General features: G+C 65.7%; 3 protein-coding genes across 4 annotated transcripts; 2 read left to right on the forward strand and 1 right to left on the reverse strand.

The window, feature by feature from the left end:
* The first annotated feature begins 512 nt into the window (after positions 1-512).
* On the forward strand, positions 513-2,437 carry EIF1 (eukaryotic translation initiation factor 1). The gene is made up of 4 exons (XM_063354853.1): positions 513-672; positions 908-1,071; positions 1,184-1,285; positions 1,595-2,437. The coding sequence occupies exons 1-4, from the start codon at positions 642-644 to the stop codon at positions 1,637-1,639; spliced, it is 342 nt and encodes a 113-aa protein (XP_063210923.1). The 5' UTR covers positions 513-641; the 3' UTR covers positions 1,640-2,437.
* A 4,582-nt stretch (positions 2,438-7,019) lies between these two features.
* On the forward strand, positions 7,020-7,453 carry LOC134524655 (gastrin/cholecystokinin-like peptide). The gene is made up of 2 exons (XM_063354854.1): positions 7,020-7,218; positions 7,329-7,453. Exons 1-2 carry the CDS (start codon positions 7,020-7,022, stop codon positions 7,451-7,453), a joined length of 324 nt encoding a protein of 107 aa, XP_063210924.1.
* A 216-nt stretch (positions 7,454-7,669) lies between these two features.
* Positions 7,670-15,465, reverse strand: HAP1 (huntingtin associated protein 1). Of its 2 annotated transcripts, XM_063354807.1 has the most exons (15): positions 15,271-15,465; positions 13,209-13,285; positions 12,942-13,058; positions 12,736-12,836; positions 12,373-12,481; positions 12,161-12,239; positions 11,881-12,011; positions 11,719-11,793; positions 11,480-11,617; positions 11,325-11,392; positions 11,072-11,239; positions 10,546-10,859; positions 10,221-10,439; positions 9,638-9,740; positions 7,670-8,754 (listed from the first exon to the last, which is right to left on the reverse strand). In XM_063354807.1, exons 1-15 carry the CDS (start codon positions 15,365-15,367, stop codon positions 8,361-8,363), a joined length of 2,190 nt encoding a protein of 729 aa, XP_063210877.1. In that variant the 5' UTR covers positions 15,368-15,465; the 3' UTR covers positions 7,670-8,360. The 2 variants fall into 2 exon arrangements, with proteins under 2 accessions (XP_063210877.1, XP_063210878.1); XM_063354808.1 differs by lacking the exon at positions 9,638-9,740 and having other exon boundaries at positions 8,571-8,754.
* Positions 15,466-19,471: the final 4,006 nt, after the last annotated feature.

A 19,471-nucleotide genomic window follows, 5' to 3' on the forward strand; every position in this document is an offset into this window, starting at 1 on the left:
GGGGGGAGCCAGGGCACCGCGCTGCCCGGGGGGTCCCGTCCCACCTCGGGGGTCCCGCACCCCGGGGCCGCGCCTCACCGCGGAGGCCCCGATCCCGCCCGGGCCTGTGTCACACAGCCGGGACTGGGCCGCACGCCGGGCCCCGCTCCCCCCGCCCGCAGCCCGCCGCAGAGCCGGGCCGGGCGGGCTGCCCGGGGGCACAGGACTCGGTCGGGGCGGGCTGAGGGGCCGGGGGCGGCGGGGCCGGGGCGGGCGCGGCCCCCGAGGCCCGGTCACGGCGCGGCCCCGGGCCCTGCCAGGCGCCGGACGCACCGCGCGTGCGCGGCTCCGCGCGAGGCCGCCCCCCCACCCGCCGGGGCCTCCGCCGCGCATGCGCCCGCGCCGCTCGCGCCAGCCGGGGCGCGGCCGCCTTCGCGCGTGCGGCGTGACGCCCCCGCGCGGCAGCCAATCGGCGCCCTCGCTTCCCGTGCGTGCTGGCGTCACACAGAGGCGGTATATAAGCGGGCGGCGCCAGTCCCGCCCCCCTGACAGCGTCTGGAGCCGCCGCCGCGAGAGCATCCTCCGCTGAGAGCCGCTCGCCCCGCCGCGCCCGCAGCCTCCGCCGCCGCCTCCGCCGAGGGAAGGGAAGGGAAGCGTATCGTATGTCCGCTATCCAGAACCTCCAGCCCTTCGGTGAGGCCTTTGTGCGGCGGTGGGGCCGGGGCCGGGCGGGGGAGCGGCCTGGCGGCCCCGCCCCGCCCCGCCCCGTGGCGCAGTTGCTATTCCCGGGGCCGGTTGCGTCAGCCCGGGGGGGGGAGGGGGGGCGGTGGGGAGAACGGGGCCGGGGGGCGGGCCCTGTGCGTGACGGGCGGGCGGGCGGGCCAATGGGGAGCGCGGCGGGCCGGGGGCTGACGGGCGCTCTCCGCAGACCCCTTTGCTGATGCAAGTAAGGGTGATGACCTGCTCCCTGCCGGCACTGAGGACTACATCCATATAAGGATCCAGCAGCGGAACGGCAGGAAGACCCTCACCACAGTCCAGGGCATCGCGGATGATTACGATAAAAAGAAACTGGTGAAGGCCTTCAAAAAGGTGGGTGCTGGGGAGGGGGCCGGGGGAGGGCGGGGGCCGGGGCTGCGGCGGGGGCTGGGAACGGCGTTGGGCGTTTGTATCGTCCCTAAGGAGGCTTTTCTCTTTCTTCCAGAAATTCGCCTGCAATGGTACTGTAATTGAACACCCCGAATATGGAGAAGTGATTCAGTTGCAGGGTGACCAGCGCAAGAACATATGCCAGTTCCTCGTGGAGGTAGGATTCCTTCGGTGTGCTGCGCGGGCTGGCTAAACTTTAAGCTAAACATGGGCCTCTGTTTTAATAACCGTGCAGGTTCTAATTTTCTTAGGCTGACGGAGGAAGCTGGCTTTGTTCTTCCTGAAATTCTTGCTTGAGGCAAACACTGCCCAGCAGGGTTTTGCAGTTGCAGTCTAACCTTTCTCCCGTGCTTTAGGGGGGAGCAGAACTTTGCCAGTTCTACAGCATCTGCAGCGTTGGGGGCGCATGGATGTGCGTAGAGGCCTCTGCTTCGCTGTGCTGTAAAGTGCGTTTTCTTTCTTGCAGATTGGACTGGCTAAAGACGACCAGCTGAAAGTCCATGGGTTTTAAGTGCCTGTGGGTCACTGAAGCTTTATGCAAGAAGATTTCCTTACCATGAAATTCCCATCTGTCCCTTGTCATAAGTTTAAAACCAGCCGGTTTGTGTAATGTAATGATCTTGGGTCCACTGTTCAGTCTGGACTAGTGTAATTCAGTGATGTAATAAACTGACAAGAGCCCATGCTATCTCGTCTTGCTGTCCCTCATTTAACAGAGGTAAATCGGGCGTTTGGCACGGTCCAGCCTGAAGCTAAGAGTAACCAGATGTTCCAAGTTAAGCCAAGGGACTCAGCCCGTCAGTCCAGCGACTGTCCGGATGGCTCCTCAGTCCAGCTGCTCTCCCATCCCGATGGACGGTAATTCTGGTGGTGCCTCTCACGGTCCCACGCGGAGCGAGGCACCGAGCACCAGCCGTGACATGACATGGGGAGATGGCGCCTTCCCTCTAGGCAGAGTTGGCTCCTGGTGGCAGAGGGATCTTGGGGAAGCCTGACTCTGAGCAAGAGGAGTGACGGAAGAGTGACTTTGAGGCTGGATGGCGGCGGTTCAGGCCTGGTGGGTGCTGGGACCCCGCGAGCCCCCAGGCACCGGGCTGGCGTGCTGGAAGGAACCGTTACCTTGGGTTAAACTTCTGACAAGGGATCAATTTTGGACTAATGTAAGGATTGTAGATAGAGCTGCAGAGCTTATGTGTCACTAGCAACTGCTGCCTAATGCCCTGTGAAGTAACACATTTTTGGTTTCATTTTTAATGTTTTATGTAATGTATTTAAAGTCTTATTTAAATAAAAATGGTTTTCAAAAGCATTTGCTTAGTGGATTGAATGGCGTTTTGGAGCCACAGGGCTTTGCTTTCTCTAGGCAGTGACACTGGCTCGGTGCTGGGGGGAGCAGGAGCCGGGGCGGGAGCAGCGCTGGGGCGGGAGGCGCAGCTCTGCGGGGTCCCGGGGAGCAGCCGGGGCCGGGAGCTGTGGACGGCCGCCGAGGGGGTGGGTGTTTCATTCCCTTCCTGGGCCTGAGTTCCTTAACCCTGTGCCTGTGTTCCTGACCCGCTCAGCACTTCTGCTTCCTGCAACGGCCCGACCGCAGCGAGGAGGGGAGGCCTCTGTCACCGTGTCCAGGCTTGGGGCGGGCGCTGGGGGATGTGGGAGCCCCCCAGGGAGCAAGAACAAAGTCGTGTTGGGTGAAACATGCCCTTTCAGAGCGGCTCTGGTTGTGGGGGCTGGCAAGCAGAAGAGTAACATCAAGTGTACTAAAATCTGTAAGAAAGTGCAGAAAGTCCGTGAGTTTCTGGTGGCCACTTTGGGCACCTTTCAAAGAGCAGCGTCTCATTTGTTCACCGGCCACCTGTGATGATCCTGCCTCTTCCTTCTCTGTGCGCTGTGGAGGAGCACTCGGTTCACTGCCGTTTACTTTCTCTCCTGGGAGACTTTGCTCTTGGAACCCAAATTGCCACAATTATGCAAAGCACCTGTGAGTGCACCCAGGTGATGGCAGGTGACGAGCCCCGGCTGCTCCTGGGGAAGCAGCTGCTGGCAGCGCTGGGGCCGCGCTCGCTCGGGGATGGATCTTCGTGTCTGCAGCCCAACGCAGCGCGATCGCGGCTCTGCTGCTCCGAAAATCAGCTTCCCCTGCCTGCACCGTGGCTGTTCCAAGCGCATCCAGACAGGTTTTTGCCCGGATGGGGTTTGCCCAGTGGCTCGCAGCCCTTTGGCCCAAAAGTGTCCCCCTGCCAGGAGAGTGGGGCCAGGCTGGGCAGAACCGGGGGATGCTCTCCGCATCCCCCCGGCTGTCCCGGGAGCAGGGATGAGCCCCAGCACCCACAGGCCGGGCTGCAAACCTGCGTCAAGGGGCTGCCGAGCCCATCGTGCCCGAGGAAGTGGCCGCGGTGTCCCCGTCACCCTGACGGCTCATTAGGTCCAGATTGAGCCATTAAAAGCCAGAAATTGCAAAACAATTTGTTTGTTCCTCGTAAAAAACACTCCGTAGGGCGAGCGATCGATGGCCGCGCGGCACGGGCGGTGCCGGGGCGCTGCTGCCTTCCTGCCCATTCAAAACCCATTTGTTTTGGGGTTGTTTGAGGAGCATCGGCACCGCTGGCGGCAAACGCGGCGAGCGCCGGGGCCACGGGCTGACAGCGACGTGCACCCGCTGCGTGGCCCAGCGCTCACACGTGTTCTGCTGAAGGCGGGAGACAAATGTTCTCCACAAATACAACGGGATGAGGGTAAATACAGGCAAGAGGGACTGTCGATATTGAAAGAAAAGACCGGTGGCAACGGACGGGGATTTAGCGGGGGGCACTCGGGGGGGGGCTGTGCTCGGCAGCGGGGCGTTATGGAGCCCGGGGGTGGGCATCGCCTCCCCAGCCGGAGCTCGGGGCTCTGCCACCGCACACACAGGCAGTGCCCACCCGGCCCACGACACCCCCCCACCCCCACCCCCCAGAGATTTCGGGGTGCAGGGAAGGATGCAGAGCTGCAGAAAGGGGCTGCTCTGGGGCGGGTGTCCTGGAGACCCCCGTGATGCTGGGGCGGGGAGGGGACGGACAGACAGACCCCTGGTGCCAGCGTTTGTGGGGGCAAAGACATCTTGGCTGGTGCCCCCTGCCTCCCCCCCGGATACGTGTGTGTACGTCGGTCTGCACACGTACACGCATGCAGCAACACACGTGTGTGTGCGCGCACTGGGGCGAATTGCCCCGTGTAGCCTTCACACATCTGCAGTTATACACAGAGCCGCACGCGTGTACACACACACACACACACACACACACACACACACACACACACCATCTGGGGCAAATTGCCCCGTAGAGTCTCCAGCCACATAAACGCAGGTGTGTGCACAGGTGTGGCTATACGTCTGTAGCCATACGTACGCGTAGGAATACATGTATGTGCTTAGATAGATGCACATGATACACTGTTATTTACTACGATTATATACCTTCTGTATATGATCTATAGTTCATAATATATCGAAAGTTATACATTAGACACTATCGTCGCTGTTTATTGTATAATACAGAAAGTAGCACCTCATGTAACTGCATACAGGGTCTACTACAAAATACAGTCATATATAAAAAATACCAAATAGAATTTTTTTTGTGTGTACTGTAGTATATTACACTGCCAAGGCCAAGCTCTGTGTGTGTGTGTGTGTACCTGTCTCTGCCAATGTATACGTAAACCGCTCACTATGTCTTTATAACTACACAGCGACACTGCTGGGTGCACGTGCCCCGTATATTCGCCTCCATCCCTACAGACATATAAGACATATGCGTGCACACACACACACACACACACACACGTGCGCACACCCCCCATAGCTCACTCTCAAAGTCTGTAGCTGTCTTTTTATATACTTGTATATGCATATAAATATGTGTATTTATAACTATTGATGCCTGGGGGGGGGGGTTATATAGCAGGATGCACATGGTCCATAGAGTTACCATTCATTGCAGCGATTATCTCATATTTCTCTGTGTGTGTGTGTGTGTGTGTGTGGACACAGACACACAGCTATACATTTATATATATGCCCGCACATATAGGCTCCATCCGTAGATACACACACTTCTGTGCAAACGTGTGTGTGCACGTCTCTATCTATAGCTATCCGTTATTCTATAGCTGTACCTCCATATCTAGCTAGACATAGCTATACCTATAGAATCACAGACTGGTTTGGGCTGGAAGGGACCTTAAAGCTTGTTCAGCGCCACCCCCTGCCCCGGGCAGGGACACCTCCCACCAGCCCAGGCTGCTCCGAGCCCCGTCCAACCTGGCCTTGAACCCCTCCAGGGCTGGGGCAGCCACAGCTTCTCTGGGCAGCACATACGGCATCAGGTGTGTCTGTATAAGCTGCGTGTATTTACCCAGCCAGGTATAAATTACACACACGCACATATAGAGGTACATCTGTCTGTCCGTACAGACCCCTATAAGCATCCATCTGTGCACGACTGTGTCTGTGAGAGACAAACTGAGCACAGGGGACAGTTGTCACCCCCTCCCTAACGCTGGCTCTGTAGCGCTGTCTAGCTTACGCCTGTGCATACGGCTATCTCTTTTATCTGGTTATAGTCACGCGGGAGTGTCCATAGCTCCATACAGAAATAGCTGCCCGTACGTGTGTATAAATGTATCTGTATGTAGTACTCTCTCTGTAAGTATTTCTTACGCTGTATGTCTGTGGGTGTATAGAAATGTATGCATAGGGGCTTGTGCGTGTTCAGCTGGATAAATAACACATACAGGCAACCAAGGGCAAATACCCTGTAGCTAGATTTATATTTCCAGTATGTCCACGTGTAGCAGGCCAAATACCCTGCCTACATGTATATATACACACACATCCATATGTAGCTATGTATGAACATGCCCATGTACGTATACAAATACCTGCGTCTATATCTGTGCATGTGTATCTATGGATGTCTGTCTATATGTGTGTATATGGATAGTTCTCACCCGTGTATGGCTGTATACACGTATGTGTGTGTGTGCGCGCACACGTGTGCCCGTGGGGCTGCCGGGGCGCTGCAGGTGGGTGCGGAGCCGCCCCGGGGTGGGGCAGCCGCGGCAGCGCCTTTAAAAGCGGGGCCGATCCCGGCTGCCCTGGAGTCAGCACCCGCCGAGCCCCGGAGCCCGAAGGTGAGTGAGTCCCGGTGGGGCTGCGGGGACCAGACGGAGGGGACCGGCTGGGAGAGAGGGATGGAGAAGACTTGGGGACCAGACAGGAGGGATGGAGGGGACTTGGGGAGCAGACGGGAGGGACGGAGAGGACTTGGGGACCAGATGGGAGGGGACTTGGGGACCAGATGGGAGGGATGGAGAGGACTTGGGGAGCAGATGGGAGGGACGGAGGGGACTTGGGGAGCAGACAGAAGGGATGGAGAAGACTTGGGGACCAGATGGGAGGGATGGAGAGGACTTGGGGAGCAGACGGGAGGGACGGAGGGGATTTGGGCACCAGCCATGCCCTGGGGACGAGCACCCTGCCTGCCAGAGTCACAGGAGCATCTGGACAACGCTCGTAGTCGTAGGGTTTAGTTTCAGGCGGTTCTGCGAGGAGCAGGGAGCTGGGCTCGATGGGTCTTACGGACCCCCCCCCCACCAACAACAACTTGAGCCTATGATTCTAGGGGACCAGCTGGGAGAGCAGGATGGAGAGACTTGGGGACCAGATGAGAGGGATGGAGGGGGCTTGGGGACCCGCTGGGAGGAACGGAGGGGACTTGTGAACTGGCCATGCCCTGGGGACGAGCACCTTCTGTCCCACATGGGTCACCCCTCCGCTCAGGCTGAGCCTGTGTCCCCCGGTTTGGTGGCTGCAGCCCCTCCGCTCCCCTTCCCCGCTCAGTCTCTCCGCAGCCATGAAGGTGAAGGTGTGCATCGGCCTCGTCCTCGCCATCGTGGCGACCGCCTGCCTGTGCCGGCCCGCGGCGGAGGCACCGGGTGCTGCGGGAGACCCCCGCCGGCTCCCCGCCAGCCTGGTCCGGCGGGACTGGCCCGAGTCCCTGTCCCAGGAGCAGAAGCACCTCATCTCCCAGTTCCTGCCCCACGTCTTCACAGGTACCGGGAGGCGCAGGGTGGGCAGCCCTCGGGGGCCCCGTAAGGCACAGCCCGGCCCCCGCCAGCCCCCAGCCCGGGGCGGGTCTAACCCCCTGCCCTTGCCCCGGCAGAGCTGAGCGACCCCAAGGGCTACGTGCACGGGGACGAGGGGACGGAGGCCCTGCACGACCACTACTACCCCGACTGGATGGACTTTGGCCGCCGCAGCGCTGAGGACTCGGTCGATGCCGTGTAGCTGCTGGGTTGGCCGCGCCGTGCAGAGCACCAGCACGCTCGGTGCAGGTCTCTTCCTGCAATAAAGCTTTGGCACTACGATTGCTGCTGCTGCTGGCGTCTTGGCTGGGAAGAGCTGGGGGCTGGGGGGGGCAAGCAGGTGGGATTCACCCCCAACCCCACCAGGAAGCATAGAACACAGACCCCCCCCCAGCACGCAGGGGCAGACATGGCACACGAGCTGCTTCGTGACTTCACATTTATTTGACAGGGGGACAGGGCCGGGGCGAGGGACGCAGCCAGAGGGACCAACAGCTACACCCCGAGAAACACCCACTGCAGGCATCCCCCGCGCCGGGGGTGCTGCCGCTACTGCTACTCCGTGGGCAGGAAAGCATTTAAAACCACTATTCCCTTTAAAAGCCAGCCCAGGTGCTGGCCGGGGGCAGGAGGTCTCACCCCAGCACAGGCGGGTCCCCCCCTGCTCCCTGTGACCAGGCTGAGCATCGCCCTTCGCTGCGGCAGCCCAGGGGCCCCGAAGGGCCGAGCTGTCCCTCGCTCCTCGGACAGGCTCAGCAGAAGCAGGAACAGTTTTTATTGCCAACAACCGGCTCCTGCGAAGGGTCCATGCCCCGCAGCGGGGGACAGGGTCAGCCGGCACCCCCTGCCCGGAGCTGGCTCCTCCCAGAGCATCGCCCCGCGCAGCTCTCTGCCGCCGGGACCCCCGCGGCTGTGTGACACGGGGCTGGGGGAGCACAACCCCAGGCACCGCAGGGTTGTCCCCTGGCAGCCAGGGAGTGCTGCCGGGTCCCCAGGGCACCACCGGGAGCTGAGGCTGAAGGCCTGTCCCATCTCCATTTCCCCACGGACGGGCGACGAAGAGGACGGAGGACGCGTCTTGTCCTGAGCTCAGGGGCTCCGCGGTGCCGTCACGTCAGCGCGCCCCGGGCTCCCCCACGCTCCCCCCGGGCGTAGGACATCTCCCCTCTGGCCACCACCTTGTCCAGCCCCAGCCGCCGCAGCTTCTCCACCAGGTTCAAGCTGAAGATGCTGCTCCTGGGTGGGGGTCTGTCCTGCCCCCCACCCGCAGGCGAGGGCTGGGTCCCAGGGGGGTCCTGGGAGAGGAGCCGAGGGGCCCACCATGACCCAGTCCCCGGCACGGAGGCGGAGATGCCCCACAGCAGCAGAAGCCTGACGAGTCCCACGGGGGTGCTCGGGGGTCCGGGGCCAGGCGCCAGCACGGGGGAAGTCGGCTCCAGCGAGGGGCTGCCGAGGCTCAGCCCCGCAAGGGGCCCACAAGAAGGCACGACGGTGTTATACAGACTGGAGGGGAAGAGAGAGCAGAAGAAGCGGGGGGGGGTGTCAGTGGGGGGCCCTGTCCCGGGGGGATGCTGCTGTGGGGGCAGAGCAGGGCCCCCTTTCCTCCTTCCTACCCGCTCATTCACCGAAGGAGCCTCAGGCTGTGTGAGACCCCCCCCATCGCAGCATCGCCCAAGCCTCTCGAAGGTCACGGCACCACGCTGGGGGGGCTGTGGCCATTCCCCCCCCCCCCAGCTCCCAGGAGGGGATGGGACACAGTTGCTGCTCCACGAGTGTTTTCCAAACATGCAGGTTTTTGTCTAACAGTGCGCTCGGCTCACACCGACCCCCAACGAGCCTCGGGGGGGGGGGGGGGCTCATTAGGGCAAAGCAACAGTGCTCATTAATTAAGGGGCTCCTCCAGCGCGGGCTGGGGAAAGGTCCTGGTTTATGCACAAGTCCCGGGAGGAGGAAATCCATGTCCGCTCCCAGGGAAGACGACTTCCCATCGGCACCCGGAGCAATCGCTGCGCTTGCCCTCATGGAGCAGGGGGGTGAGCCCAGCCTCCTCCCCCCAAGGAAGGCTCTTCTTCCCACCAAGGTGCTGCACAGTGCGGGGGCCGGTCCCAGCACCCTGGGGGGGGGGGGAGGCACAGAGCCCTGGGAACGCAGTCGATGGAGCCGCCAGATTCGGGGGACATTTCGATTCGGGGGACATTTCAAGTGCCAAGCATCTCTCAGAGCATGAGGGGCCGCAGGTGGCCCCTGGCCCGCTGTGTCCTTGAGCTGCGCGGAGCCAGGCGTGGGGTGAGGAGGAGGAGGAGGTGGAGGGGGACGGGGGGGGGGGGGCTGGGGTGGCGGTGCAGGCAGTGCAGGCGGTGTGGGGGGGGGGGGCCACACGCCTTACCTGGGTGTCACCGTGGTGATCTCAGTGGTGGGGTGGAGGATGTGGCAGGTGGTGATGGTGAAGGTAGACGGGGTCTGGGGGAGGTTGTTAACAGAGAGGAACACTGGAAGGGACAGGAGAGACGGGGTTAACGGGGAGGGGGGGGGCACGACAGAGGCAGAAAGGAGGGCTCCGGGCAGAGGGGAGAGCCAAAGCTGGGCTGTGAGCTGCGGCCGCCAGCAGAAAGCTGCGTGCGTGGGGCACATCTCCAGCAGCGTCTGGGTCAGGCGCTTGGCTCAGAGCGGGGGGCTGCCAGCACAAGCGGGAGCAGGAGCCCACGCTTCTCCCAGACCCGTCCCTTCCGCACGCCCGGGCTGCGGCGGGCGCAGGGCGGCGAGACGGCGGGGGCTCACCCCGGCAGGGCGGCGGCGGTGGGAGAAGAGCCCTCCTGCAGCTGGAGCATCCCCACGGGGACGGACGGGCGGCAGGGACGGGCCACCAGCACGAGAGGGGAGAGCGCGGGGGGGTGCGAGGGGCAGCCTGGGCAGGAGGGCAGGGGCGTCCCGGGGGCCACGTCCCCTCCGCCCCCTCACCCCGCGCTCACCCCCGGGGCGCTCCTTGGCTTTGGTGGGTGTTGAGGTAGGGAGCAGCTGGAAGGAGCTGGCGTCCACGTCGTCCTCCTCCAGGTCGTTGAGGCTGTAGACCTCCTCCAGGTCAATGTCCAGCTGCCTGAAGTCTTTGGTGAGCACCCCAGGACGGGGCACCAGGATCCCGCCCAGGTTGGGCCGTGCCAGCTGCTGCCAGTGGTGGAGTGTCACCGAGCCTGGGGGGGGACACACAGCCGGGGGCGGGGGTTAGCTGGTGTCATGGGACCCTCCCAGCACCTCCAGCTCCATGCACCGGGAAGCGCCCCCTCCCCGACCCCTCACCTTCCAGGGGCTTCACGATCTGCAGCTTGTCGGGCAGGTAGGTGAGGGAGCTGAGGGAGAAGCCGGAGCCGGCGGTGAGCTCCGAGCCCCCCGAGTAGTTGGTCCCGGTGGAGACGACGCTCTCGTTGGGGGTGAGGAAGCCGCTGGAGCTCTCCCCGTCCCGCAGCCGCCACAGCTTGCGCTCCCGCTCCGCCTCGAAGAAGGAGCGCTCCTCGGAGACGTGGCTCTGCTGCCGCACCGACAGCCGCTGCACCGCTGCCTCCAGGTCCTGCCGGCCCGGGGCCGCCCGTGGCTCCTCTCCGGCCCCCTCACCGCTGCGGTGGGTATGGTGTTAGGGGACTGGGGGCCATGGTCCCACACCGCACCCCCCTATGCTGTGCCAGATGCCAGGAGGCTCCGGCCGTGCCTGCCCTCCCCCTGCCCCAGGCTGGCAACATCGATTAATGCTCCGATGCGATCGACATCTCACCAACAGCCCGGCTCCTCCTCTGTCCCACCCGGCCCGAGCCCCCGCTGCGGCACTTACTGGGCGCCCTCCGAGCCGGAGCAGCCGGTGCGGGGGGTGCTGGCCCCCCCGGAGGGGGCAGCCGACAACTGCTTGGAGCCCGGCACGTTGTGGGGAGACTCGGAGCAAGACTTGGCTTTGGCCACCTGGTTCACTGCTTTCACCGTCTCAAAGACGCGCAGGCAGCTCCTGCGGGCAGGAAACAGGCAGGGATGGACCCCCGAGCCAGCCCCCAGGGACGCCCCCCTGCCCAGCCACTGATGCCAGCCCGCACCTGTAGTCCGAGGAGGAGCTGTCTGTCCCCTTCCTCATCGTCCCCTTGATCTCAGCCGCCAGTGAGCCCTGCAGACACGGGGACCCAGAGTCAGCAGAGGGGAGAGCAAAGCCCCCCATCCCTCCCGCCGCCCCCCACCTGTGACCCCCGCTCACCACAGGCAGGAGGCTGGGGGCACCGTAGCGGCTGACGGTGCTGTTGGGCAGGCTGCGGCTGCGCAGGCTCTTCACCTCCTCCTGGGCTTCCTGCAGCATCCCCCCGCACTCGGCGTACTTCTCCTGCAGGTCCCGCAGCTGCGGGCACGGGCACAGCTCAGGCACGGTCCCGGCAGCAGCGGCGGGCAGGACCCCCTCACCCACCGGGACACCCATGGCCGGGCTCTCCCCGGGCTCACCTCCGTCCGGAGCTGCTGCTGCACCTCCTTCGCCACGGCCAGGTGCTGCTGGAGCTCCTCCACCTCCGAGCCGTACTGTGGGCAGGAGCGGGCGGGTCAGGGAGCTGTGCCCTGCTCAGCACCCCCCCCCAGCACCCCCCGGCACGGGCAGGGGACACTCACCGTGCGACACTTCTGCTGCAGGTCCACGACCTGCGCCAGGAGCTGGCTGATCTCCTCCTGCTGCCGCGCCGTGTCCTCCGCCTTGCGGGCCAGCTCGTCCGAGAGGTAAACGACCTGCTGGCTTGCTTCGGCTGGGGAAGGACCACCGTCCGCCACTGCCAGGGCACGACCCCCCAGCCCCAGCCCACACAGTGATGCTGGGCAGTGCCTGCAGACACCCCCCCACACCCCCACCCAAGCCCGGAGAGAAGCTGCCCCCCATGAGCCCAGCCCCACGTACAGAACTGCTCCACACAGTCGATCATCAGCTGCTGCTCCTGGTCCTCGTACTGAGAGGTCTCGGTTGCGATGTTGGAGGCCTGGGGGAGAGGATGGAGGGGCTGAGCACGACGGGCAGGACCTTCCAACCTCCCCGGGGGCCAGCTCAGGTCCCCCAGCAGCGAGCAGGGCAGGGGTGGGCACAGAGAGGGACATCCCACCGGCTCCACTCACCTCCATGCGGAGCTTCTGGTTCTCCTCCTCCAGGCTCTTGAGCTTCTGCTGCAGGGTGTCGTACTGGAAGTACTGCTGCAGGGACAGCGAGGACTCGTGCCGGCGCAGCCTGGGGAGGGCAGGGAGGGCACTGAGCACCCGCAGCGCGGGCAGGATGGGGCTGCCCACCCAGCGCCCTGCCCACTGCCCCCAGCTCCCAGGCAGGCACCTGCAGCGACCCAGCTCCGTGGGCCTGGACCCATGGAAGCCATGCGAGAGAAGGGAGCGCCAGCCCCGGCACTCCCCCAGGGAAGGCGATGGCTACAGCCCAACGCCTCTGCCCGGCCCCCCAGGAGCAGCTGTGGGACAGGGACCCCCACTCACGGCGTGGAGGTGGCAGAGGTGGGCTCGCTCTCCTCTGTCGTGGTGGTGTAGAAGTGGAGCAGGTCGTCCCGCATGGAGACCTCGTGGCGCAGCTGCGCGATCTGGGAGGGGAAGGGGCATCAGGGCACAGCCAGGGGGACCGTGGCCACCCATGGCTCCCAGGCCGGGCATGCACGGGGCTGGGACCAGGACCCAGGAGCCGTTACCTCCTCTTTGGCCAACTCCAGCTGCTCCTCCAGGAGCTCGTTGCGCTCCGTCAGGCTCCGGTTCTGCTTCAGCAGGGACTGCCCGATGCGCGCTGCCAGCTCCAGGTCCCGCTCCTTCTGCAAGGGGCAGTTCTGCGTCAGCCGGGTCCTGTCCCCTGCCTTGTCCCCTCTTCCCCAGCCCTTGCCCACCCCTGTGTCCCCGGTGTCCCACCAGCCCCCAGCCCTCACACCGGCCCAAGCCCGTGCGCGGGGCGGGCACCGACGTACCTCATCCAGCAGGTTGGTGACAGCGTCGATGTCGTGGTAGGTCTTCGTGATCCTGACCACACGCTCAGCGCACAGGACTGGGGCAGAAGGGCGAAAGGTGAACCCTGGCACTGCGGGAGCACCGGCCCAGGGGCTCAGCACCGTCCCACACCCCATGCCATGGCTTCCCATCGGCACTCGCTGCCGCGGGGTTGCACGGTGGAGGGAATGGGAGGTGGCTGCTGCTGGTGGCACAAAGCTGCTCCACACTGGTCACCGAAAAGGACTTTTTATCTGCTTGGCAGCAGCAGCCACAGTGCAGGGCAGAGGCGGGCAGGGATGCTCACAGCCGTGACAGGGCTGTGGGAAATGGGGTGCTCCCACGTCACCCCCCAGCCCTGCCCGCATCCTGGGGCAGCAGGAAAGATGCCAAGCTCCTCTCGCCGCACCCACCGCCCCAGCACGGACCGGGTGCCAGCCCCCCGCAGGATACACAGACGGGAAAGGAGGGATGGGGAAAGGCAGGCAGCAGAGACGGGATCGGAGGTGACATCTCCAGCAAAAAGCAGGCTGGAGCTCCAGTATAAATAGCAATGGGTGGCACCGTGCAGAGCCAGACTCGCAGGCAGCGTCCCCTCCAATCTGTCCCCAGCCCCCTCCCCCAGATGTCCCCCGGAGAAGCCAGCCCTGCCCTAGTTTCTCCCCAGAGATGCTGGCCGAAGCGGAGCCAAGCCCATCCTCTCAGGATGCTGCACCCCGCACCCACCCTGATGCCCCTCCATCTGCAGCGACGCAGCGATCCGCACGCCGAGCAACAGGGGCAAAGGCAGCTGCAGGCAGGTTGCCTCAGTAACAGGCAGCTGCCTGCCACGCCAACCCCGCGCAGCGCTGCTGCATCAGGCTGGGCCCCAGCTACAGCCCTGCCTCCTCCCCGCCGCTATCTGGGTCTCCGGCAGGGAAAGGGGACGCGAGGACGTCTGTCCCCCCGGCACCGATCCTGTCAACTGCGCCTGCAGAAGCTGCCAGACAGCGCCGGGCACGCACCCAGATGGCAGCGCTGGAGCCGCACGGTGGGAGGGAGCGGGCAACGAGCGCAACGCCCCGCGTCCTGCCTGCGCCCCAGGCCCTGCCCACACCACCCAGCTGCTCCCAGTGCTCCCTTCGATGGTCAACTGCCCCCAGGGCACGTGCCTCAGTTTCCCCCTGGCAGAGCAGCGCTGGCTGCGCACGGGGTCTCGCCCTGAGTCCCCAGCCACGACCGTGCTCCCCAGCTGGGCAGACAAAGTGGGTTAACGGGAGAGGCTCAGCCACACAAATCCCATTACGCCGCCCCAGCTGGGGGTTGTGTAATGGTGTGCATGTTGTCATAGCAATGCCCCCCCTCGCCACCCCCATCCGGTCCCCACTGCCCCGGGTGCTGCCCCTGCAGCCCAGCAGACATGTACCCCAGTGGGCACGTCCATGGGGAAAGGGGCCAAGCCCAGCCCCAGCTTCCCCCCCCTCCCCATGCCCCAACAAGGCCTGCTCCCTGCAGGGGTCCCCAACTGGACCTCATCAGGCCACTGAGCCGTTAATTGGAAATAATTAGAGCATGAGCATCGTTACGGTTTGAGCAAGTGGCAGGCGCTGGGAGACACCGGGGGCTGCAGTGCTGGCAAACACGTAAACACCCTCCCCATCCATGGGCCTGATCCGGCACAACACACGGACCAGCACAATGTGGGGACCCGCGCCCCACGGGAGGGCAGACCCCCATCCCCATGGGCACCCGCAGACCTGGCAGGGGCCCCTCGCCCCATCCTTCTGCCTGCTCCCCGCCACCCCCGGAGCGGGGACACCCCTCCCTGGGGTCTGGGTGACCCAGGGGGAACCCAAGGGACCAGGCGGCAGCTTCCCTGGGATGGAGCCCTGCGAGCGGGGGCCGGGGCCGCGCACCCCGCAACGGGGAGGGGGAAACGCACGGACGGGAAAGGCGACGGCACCCACCCGGGGAAGAGACCCCGGTCCCCCCCCGCCCGCTCCGGACCAGCCCCCGCCTGCGGAGGGACCCCGGCCCCGGGGGCAGCACCGGGGCCGCCCTCACCTTCCTCCAGCTCCCGGGCGATGGGGTCGGCGCCGCTGCCCCGCTCCGCGTTCCCGTTCAGCTCGTCGTAGCCGGCGGAGCTGCTCCAGATCTCCATCGCGCCGAGCCGAGCCGAGCCACGCCGGCCGCTCCCGCCCCTATTTATAGGGTCGCCCCGTCTGCGCGCACCTGCCCGGCCGCGAACCGCCGCGCCGGGGCCGGGGCCGGGGCCGGGGGCGGCGCCGGGCGGGAGCGGGGCGGGGGCGGCGGGGCCGGAGGGGGCCGGGGCTGCCCGGGCTGCCCGCTCCCCCCCGTTCCGCCGCGGATGGGCTCGGCTGACTGCGGCTGCACGGTCCCCCCGGGGGGACACGGTCCCCATCCGGCACCCCAGGACCAGGCTCCCTTAGGGGACCCCGCAGACACCGTCCCCATACGGCACCCCAGGACCAGGCTCCCTTAGGGGACCCCGCAGACACCGTCCCCATCCTGCACCCCAGGACCAGGCTCCCTTAGGGGACCCCGCAGACACCGTCCCCATCCTGCACCCCAGGACCAGGCTCCCTTAGGGGACCCCGCAGACACCGTCCCCATCCGGCACCCCAGGACCAGGCTCCCTTAGGGCCCCCCAGGGACACCGTCCCCATGCTGCACCCCAGGACCAGGCTCCCTTAGGGCCCCCCAGGGACACCGTCCCCATCCTGCACCCCAGGACCAGGCTCCCTTAGCACTCCGCACGGACACCGTCCCCATCCCGCACCCCAGGACCAGGTTCCCCGTTGGGGCACCCTGGGGACCCATCGGGACAGTCCTGCTCAGCCCTGGGGTGCTGGCGCAGCTGGGCTGCACCTCCCGGCTGTGTCCCACCTCCCAGCCCCCAGCCCACAGACACAGGGGGGGGTCCCCATGGATGGTGCCGAGGGCCAGCTGCCGAGAGGGGACACTGGGGGGTCACCGGTCCCTGAGCAGCAGCTTCGCAGGGCTGACCCCAGTTGAGCCACACACAAACAGCTCCTGCTCTTTAGAAGGAACAAGGAGAGGTTTCGGGTCCCTCCCCCTAAACCCAGTCTGTGCGCAGGGCTGGGGTCCCAGTGACGGTCACATCGCGTCACGCCACAGTACGGCCTTTGCCGAAGCTCCCTGCCCTTTGCCTGCCCAGGCTCGCGCTTCACCCCGAGCCTGTCCCCAGACCTGGGTGCCCCCATCGTCACCAACACAGCTCACTGCAAATCCCGCACGCCCGGGTGCCCCGCGCGGTGCTGGGACCTGCCAGGTCTGGGAGCGGGAAAGGGCTTTTCCAAACCCCTCCAACCCACCCTGCTCGGCAACCCCCTGCTCTGAGCGTGGGCTGGCACGAGCCTGGCCCCCGCCATGCCCCGACCGGGCTGCCCTGCGCTCCCGTGGCTGGCACCCCCAGCTCCCCCACAACCACACCGATGCGGCGGCAGCGCCGAAGCAGGAGAGCTAAATAAATCATGCTGTGCTGAATTATGGAGGAGCTGGCTGGCACGTAGCACCAGCCTTGCGGGCAGGGGGGCAGCAGGGCTGCGCCGAGGACCCCCTCGCCACGGCCCCACCGTGCGCTGAGTGCGATGCTGGTACAGCCGACATACGCACCGCCTGCCCCCATCGCCTGCCCCCGTGCTGTTCCTCGCTGAACTGATCAATGAATCGACGAGGCTGGGGCCGGAGCTGCCCCTCAGCAACACACGATGCCTTTATTTGCCTGCTGGACTCCCACCCGCTGGAATCCTGACCCCAAACCACGTCCCGCCGCAACCACTGGGACCCTCCTGGAGCTGGGGCCGGAGCCAGGTACCCTCGGTCCCAGACTGTCCCTTCTCCTTGCGCTGGTGGTTCTCCTGGGGGTGGCAGAGTGCCAGGGCAGGGACCCAGCCACCTCACATGGGCACCCGCCCCCCGGGGACCCCAAGGACACAAGCGCGCGTCCCAGCATGGACAGGCAGGAGCTGCTTCTTCCTAATCCCTTTCCCCGGAGATTTGCTCCTCGGGGCAGCTCCCCCGTGTCTCTGTGCAAGCAGATTACAGGGGGCTATTTGTGATGCCAGCTTAAAGGTTTGGGTAAAGGGATGAGGCAGTGTGGGGCCCCCCCCACACCGGCACACGCAAGCGGCACCGGAGGCACGGAGAAACGTGACCCATGGGGCTCCGGGGGCTGGGCATAGCTGTCCCTGCGGAGAGGGGATGGGGGTGCCCGGGGTCCTGCTCGGCTGGGTGCTCCCGGCCCCACGGCACACGAATGGGGCCGGGGCTCCATCCCTCCTGCTGTCGCTGTGGGGCAGGGGGTGCTGCTGACCCCGCTGCCGGCGAGGGAGCGGATGGATGGGAAGGCTGCCAGCACGGCAGGGCACGACGGGGGGTTTGTCCCCAGCCAGTCGCAGGCAGGGGGGTGGCAGCGGGGCCGGCAGCGGGGCCAGGCTCTCAGCCCCATCTGTCTCCTGCTGCCCCACATCCATCCCCCAGCCCCTCGCTCTAATCCTGCCCCCGCCACACGTGGGCCAGAGGCAGAAGCAAAGCAGAGATAATCCGTCTGTGCCCCCCACTGAACTCCGACCCCGCACCAGGAACGGGCCTCGCCGCACCAGTGTCAGGCATCACCACTGCCCAGCCGCGGGGGCTACGGGTGTCCCCCCACAGGCACCTGCACCCAGGGCTCTGGGGGCTTCACCGGCAGCAGCAGCCCCGCACCCTCCTCGGCTGCTCCAGGCTGTCGTGTTTGGTGGGGCAGCGGCAACTGGGGGCCACCAACCACCCTCCACCATCCCCCCGCCAGTGTCCCACCCCAGGGAGCCACGGCACAGCCCAGGGGGAGCGGGGACGTGCAGGGGGTCCCAGGAGATGGCAGTGGCTCCCTCCAAGCGTCGGTCTTGGCTCAGCAGAAGCTGCTCCCAGAATTAGCCCGGGATGTTCCAGGCGAGGAAATCCAGCCCGTCAATCCTGTTAGCGGCGATTAGCTCCTGTGCTGCCCTCGCCGCCCTGACCCAGCCCTGCCGGCGCTGCCTGCACCGCTGCCCGCACTGCTGCCTGCCCCGCTGCCTGCCCCCCGCTGCCCTCGCCAGCCCCACGTCACCACGGGACGAGGCACTCACGGAAGTACTGCAGGGTCTCCTCGATCTGCCGGGGGGTGAGAGGGGCCATGGGCTCTGGGGGCCCGGGGCGGGCACGCAGCCAGTCGTCGTGGTCGTAGCCGAAGACGGTGTCGGCCCGCAGCCTGTAGCGGGGCAGCTGCTCGCCCAGCAGGCTGATGATCTCCACCTCGGGGACATCGCCGCTGCACAAGTCTGGGGACAGAGGGGGACGACATCAGCCGAGGGTGGGGGGCACCTGGGACGAAGTGGGTACAGGGGGGGCCATGGCTGGGGAGCGTTTCCTGCGCCCCTCAGCCCAGTCTTGCCCCCTCGGTGTTCGCAGCTGGTGTCATCAGCTGGGGCCGTCCCCATGGCCACTCGTCTGGGGACTGGGGTTCCACCCCACAGGGTGGCACACAGGGACCCCCCTCCCCAGCTGCCCCCTGCTCCCCCCTCGCCCCCCGGCTTTCTGCGGGCAGGGTCCTGCTGCCATCTCCTGGCCACGCTCTGCCCAGCCGAGTGGCTCTGGGGACAGCAGGCCAGGGATGCCGGCGTGGGGCACCTGTGGGATGCCGGGACGGCAGCTCAGCTCCGGCCACTCGATGGGGACAGGACAAAGGACCATCCCGGAGCTGCCCCGGCTCCTCACCCCTCTCACCCCCGTCCCCAGGGACACCCACCGGTGATGGTCGCGGCATCGCAGCGTCCACCCGTGGCCGACGCGTGGGGCGCGGGGCTGGCATGGGAGGTGGGCGAGTCCGGGCCGGGCCGGAGGTGGCAGGCAGGCGGGCGCTGGCCGGGGGGGGTCTCTTGCAGGACTGTGGCGTCCAGTTTGGCTAGCGTTACATGGGGGGGCTGGCTGCCATGGGGAGAAGCCCCTTCCTCCCTGGCTCCCTGGAGCGGCGCTGGCGGGCAGCAGAGTCCCTTCTCCGGCCCCTGCCTGGGGAGAAGGAACTGTTAGGGTGACGCTCCTGCGACTGGGGACACATCCTGCACCCCAGCCACACGCTCCAGCCTCCCCGTGTCCCCTGGCAACCTGCCGGCTGGCCAACCCCCTCCCCGGGGGCAACATCTGCCAGGCCCGGGGGCTTGCGGTGACACAGACAGCACGGCCAGGGCTCGGGCGTCCCCACTCC

This window comes from Chroicocephalus ridibundus, chromosome 17, assembly GCF_963924245.1.
Source record: "Chroicocephalus ridibundus chromosome 17, bChrRid1.1, whole genome shotgun sequence".
NCBI lineage: Eukaryota > Metazoa > Chordata > Aves > Charadriiformes > Laridae > Chroicocephalus > Chroicocephalus ridibundus.

Coding starts and splice junctions, on each gene's coding strand:
- EIF1 (XM_063354853.1), top strand. CDS start 642: ATGTCCGCTATCCAGAACCTCCAGCCCTTCG. Junction 673..907: donor CCAGAACCTCCAGCCCTTCG/GTGAGGCCTTTG, acceptor CGCTCTCCGCAG/ACCCCTTTGCTGATGCAAGT. Junction 1,072..1,183: donor TGGTGAAGGCCTTCAAAAAG/GTGGGTGCTGGG, acceptor TCTTTCTTCCAG/AAATTCGCCTGCAATGGTAC.
- LOC134524655 (XM_063354854.1), top strand. CDS start 7,020: ATGAAGGTGAAGGTGTGCATCGGCCTCGTCCTCGCCATCGTGGCGACC. Junction 7,219..7,328: donor CCTGCCCCACGTCTTCACAG/GTACCGGGAGGC, acceptor TTGCCCCGGCAG/AGCTGAGCGACCCCAAGGGC.
- HAP1 (XM_063354807.1), bottom strand. CDS start 15,367: ATGGAGATCTGGAGCAGCTCCGCCGGCTACGACGAGCTGAACGGGAAC. Junction 12,240..12,372: donor ACCAGAAGCTCCGCATGGAG/GTGAGTGGAGCC, acceptor CCTCTCCCCCAG/GCCTCCAACATCGCAACCGA. Junction 10,440..10,545: donor GATCGTGAAGCCCCTGGAAG/GTGAGGGGTCGG, acceptor GTCCCCCCCCAG/GCTCGGTGACACTCCACCAC.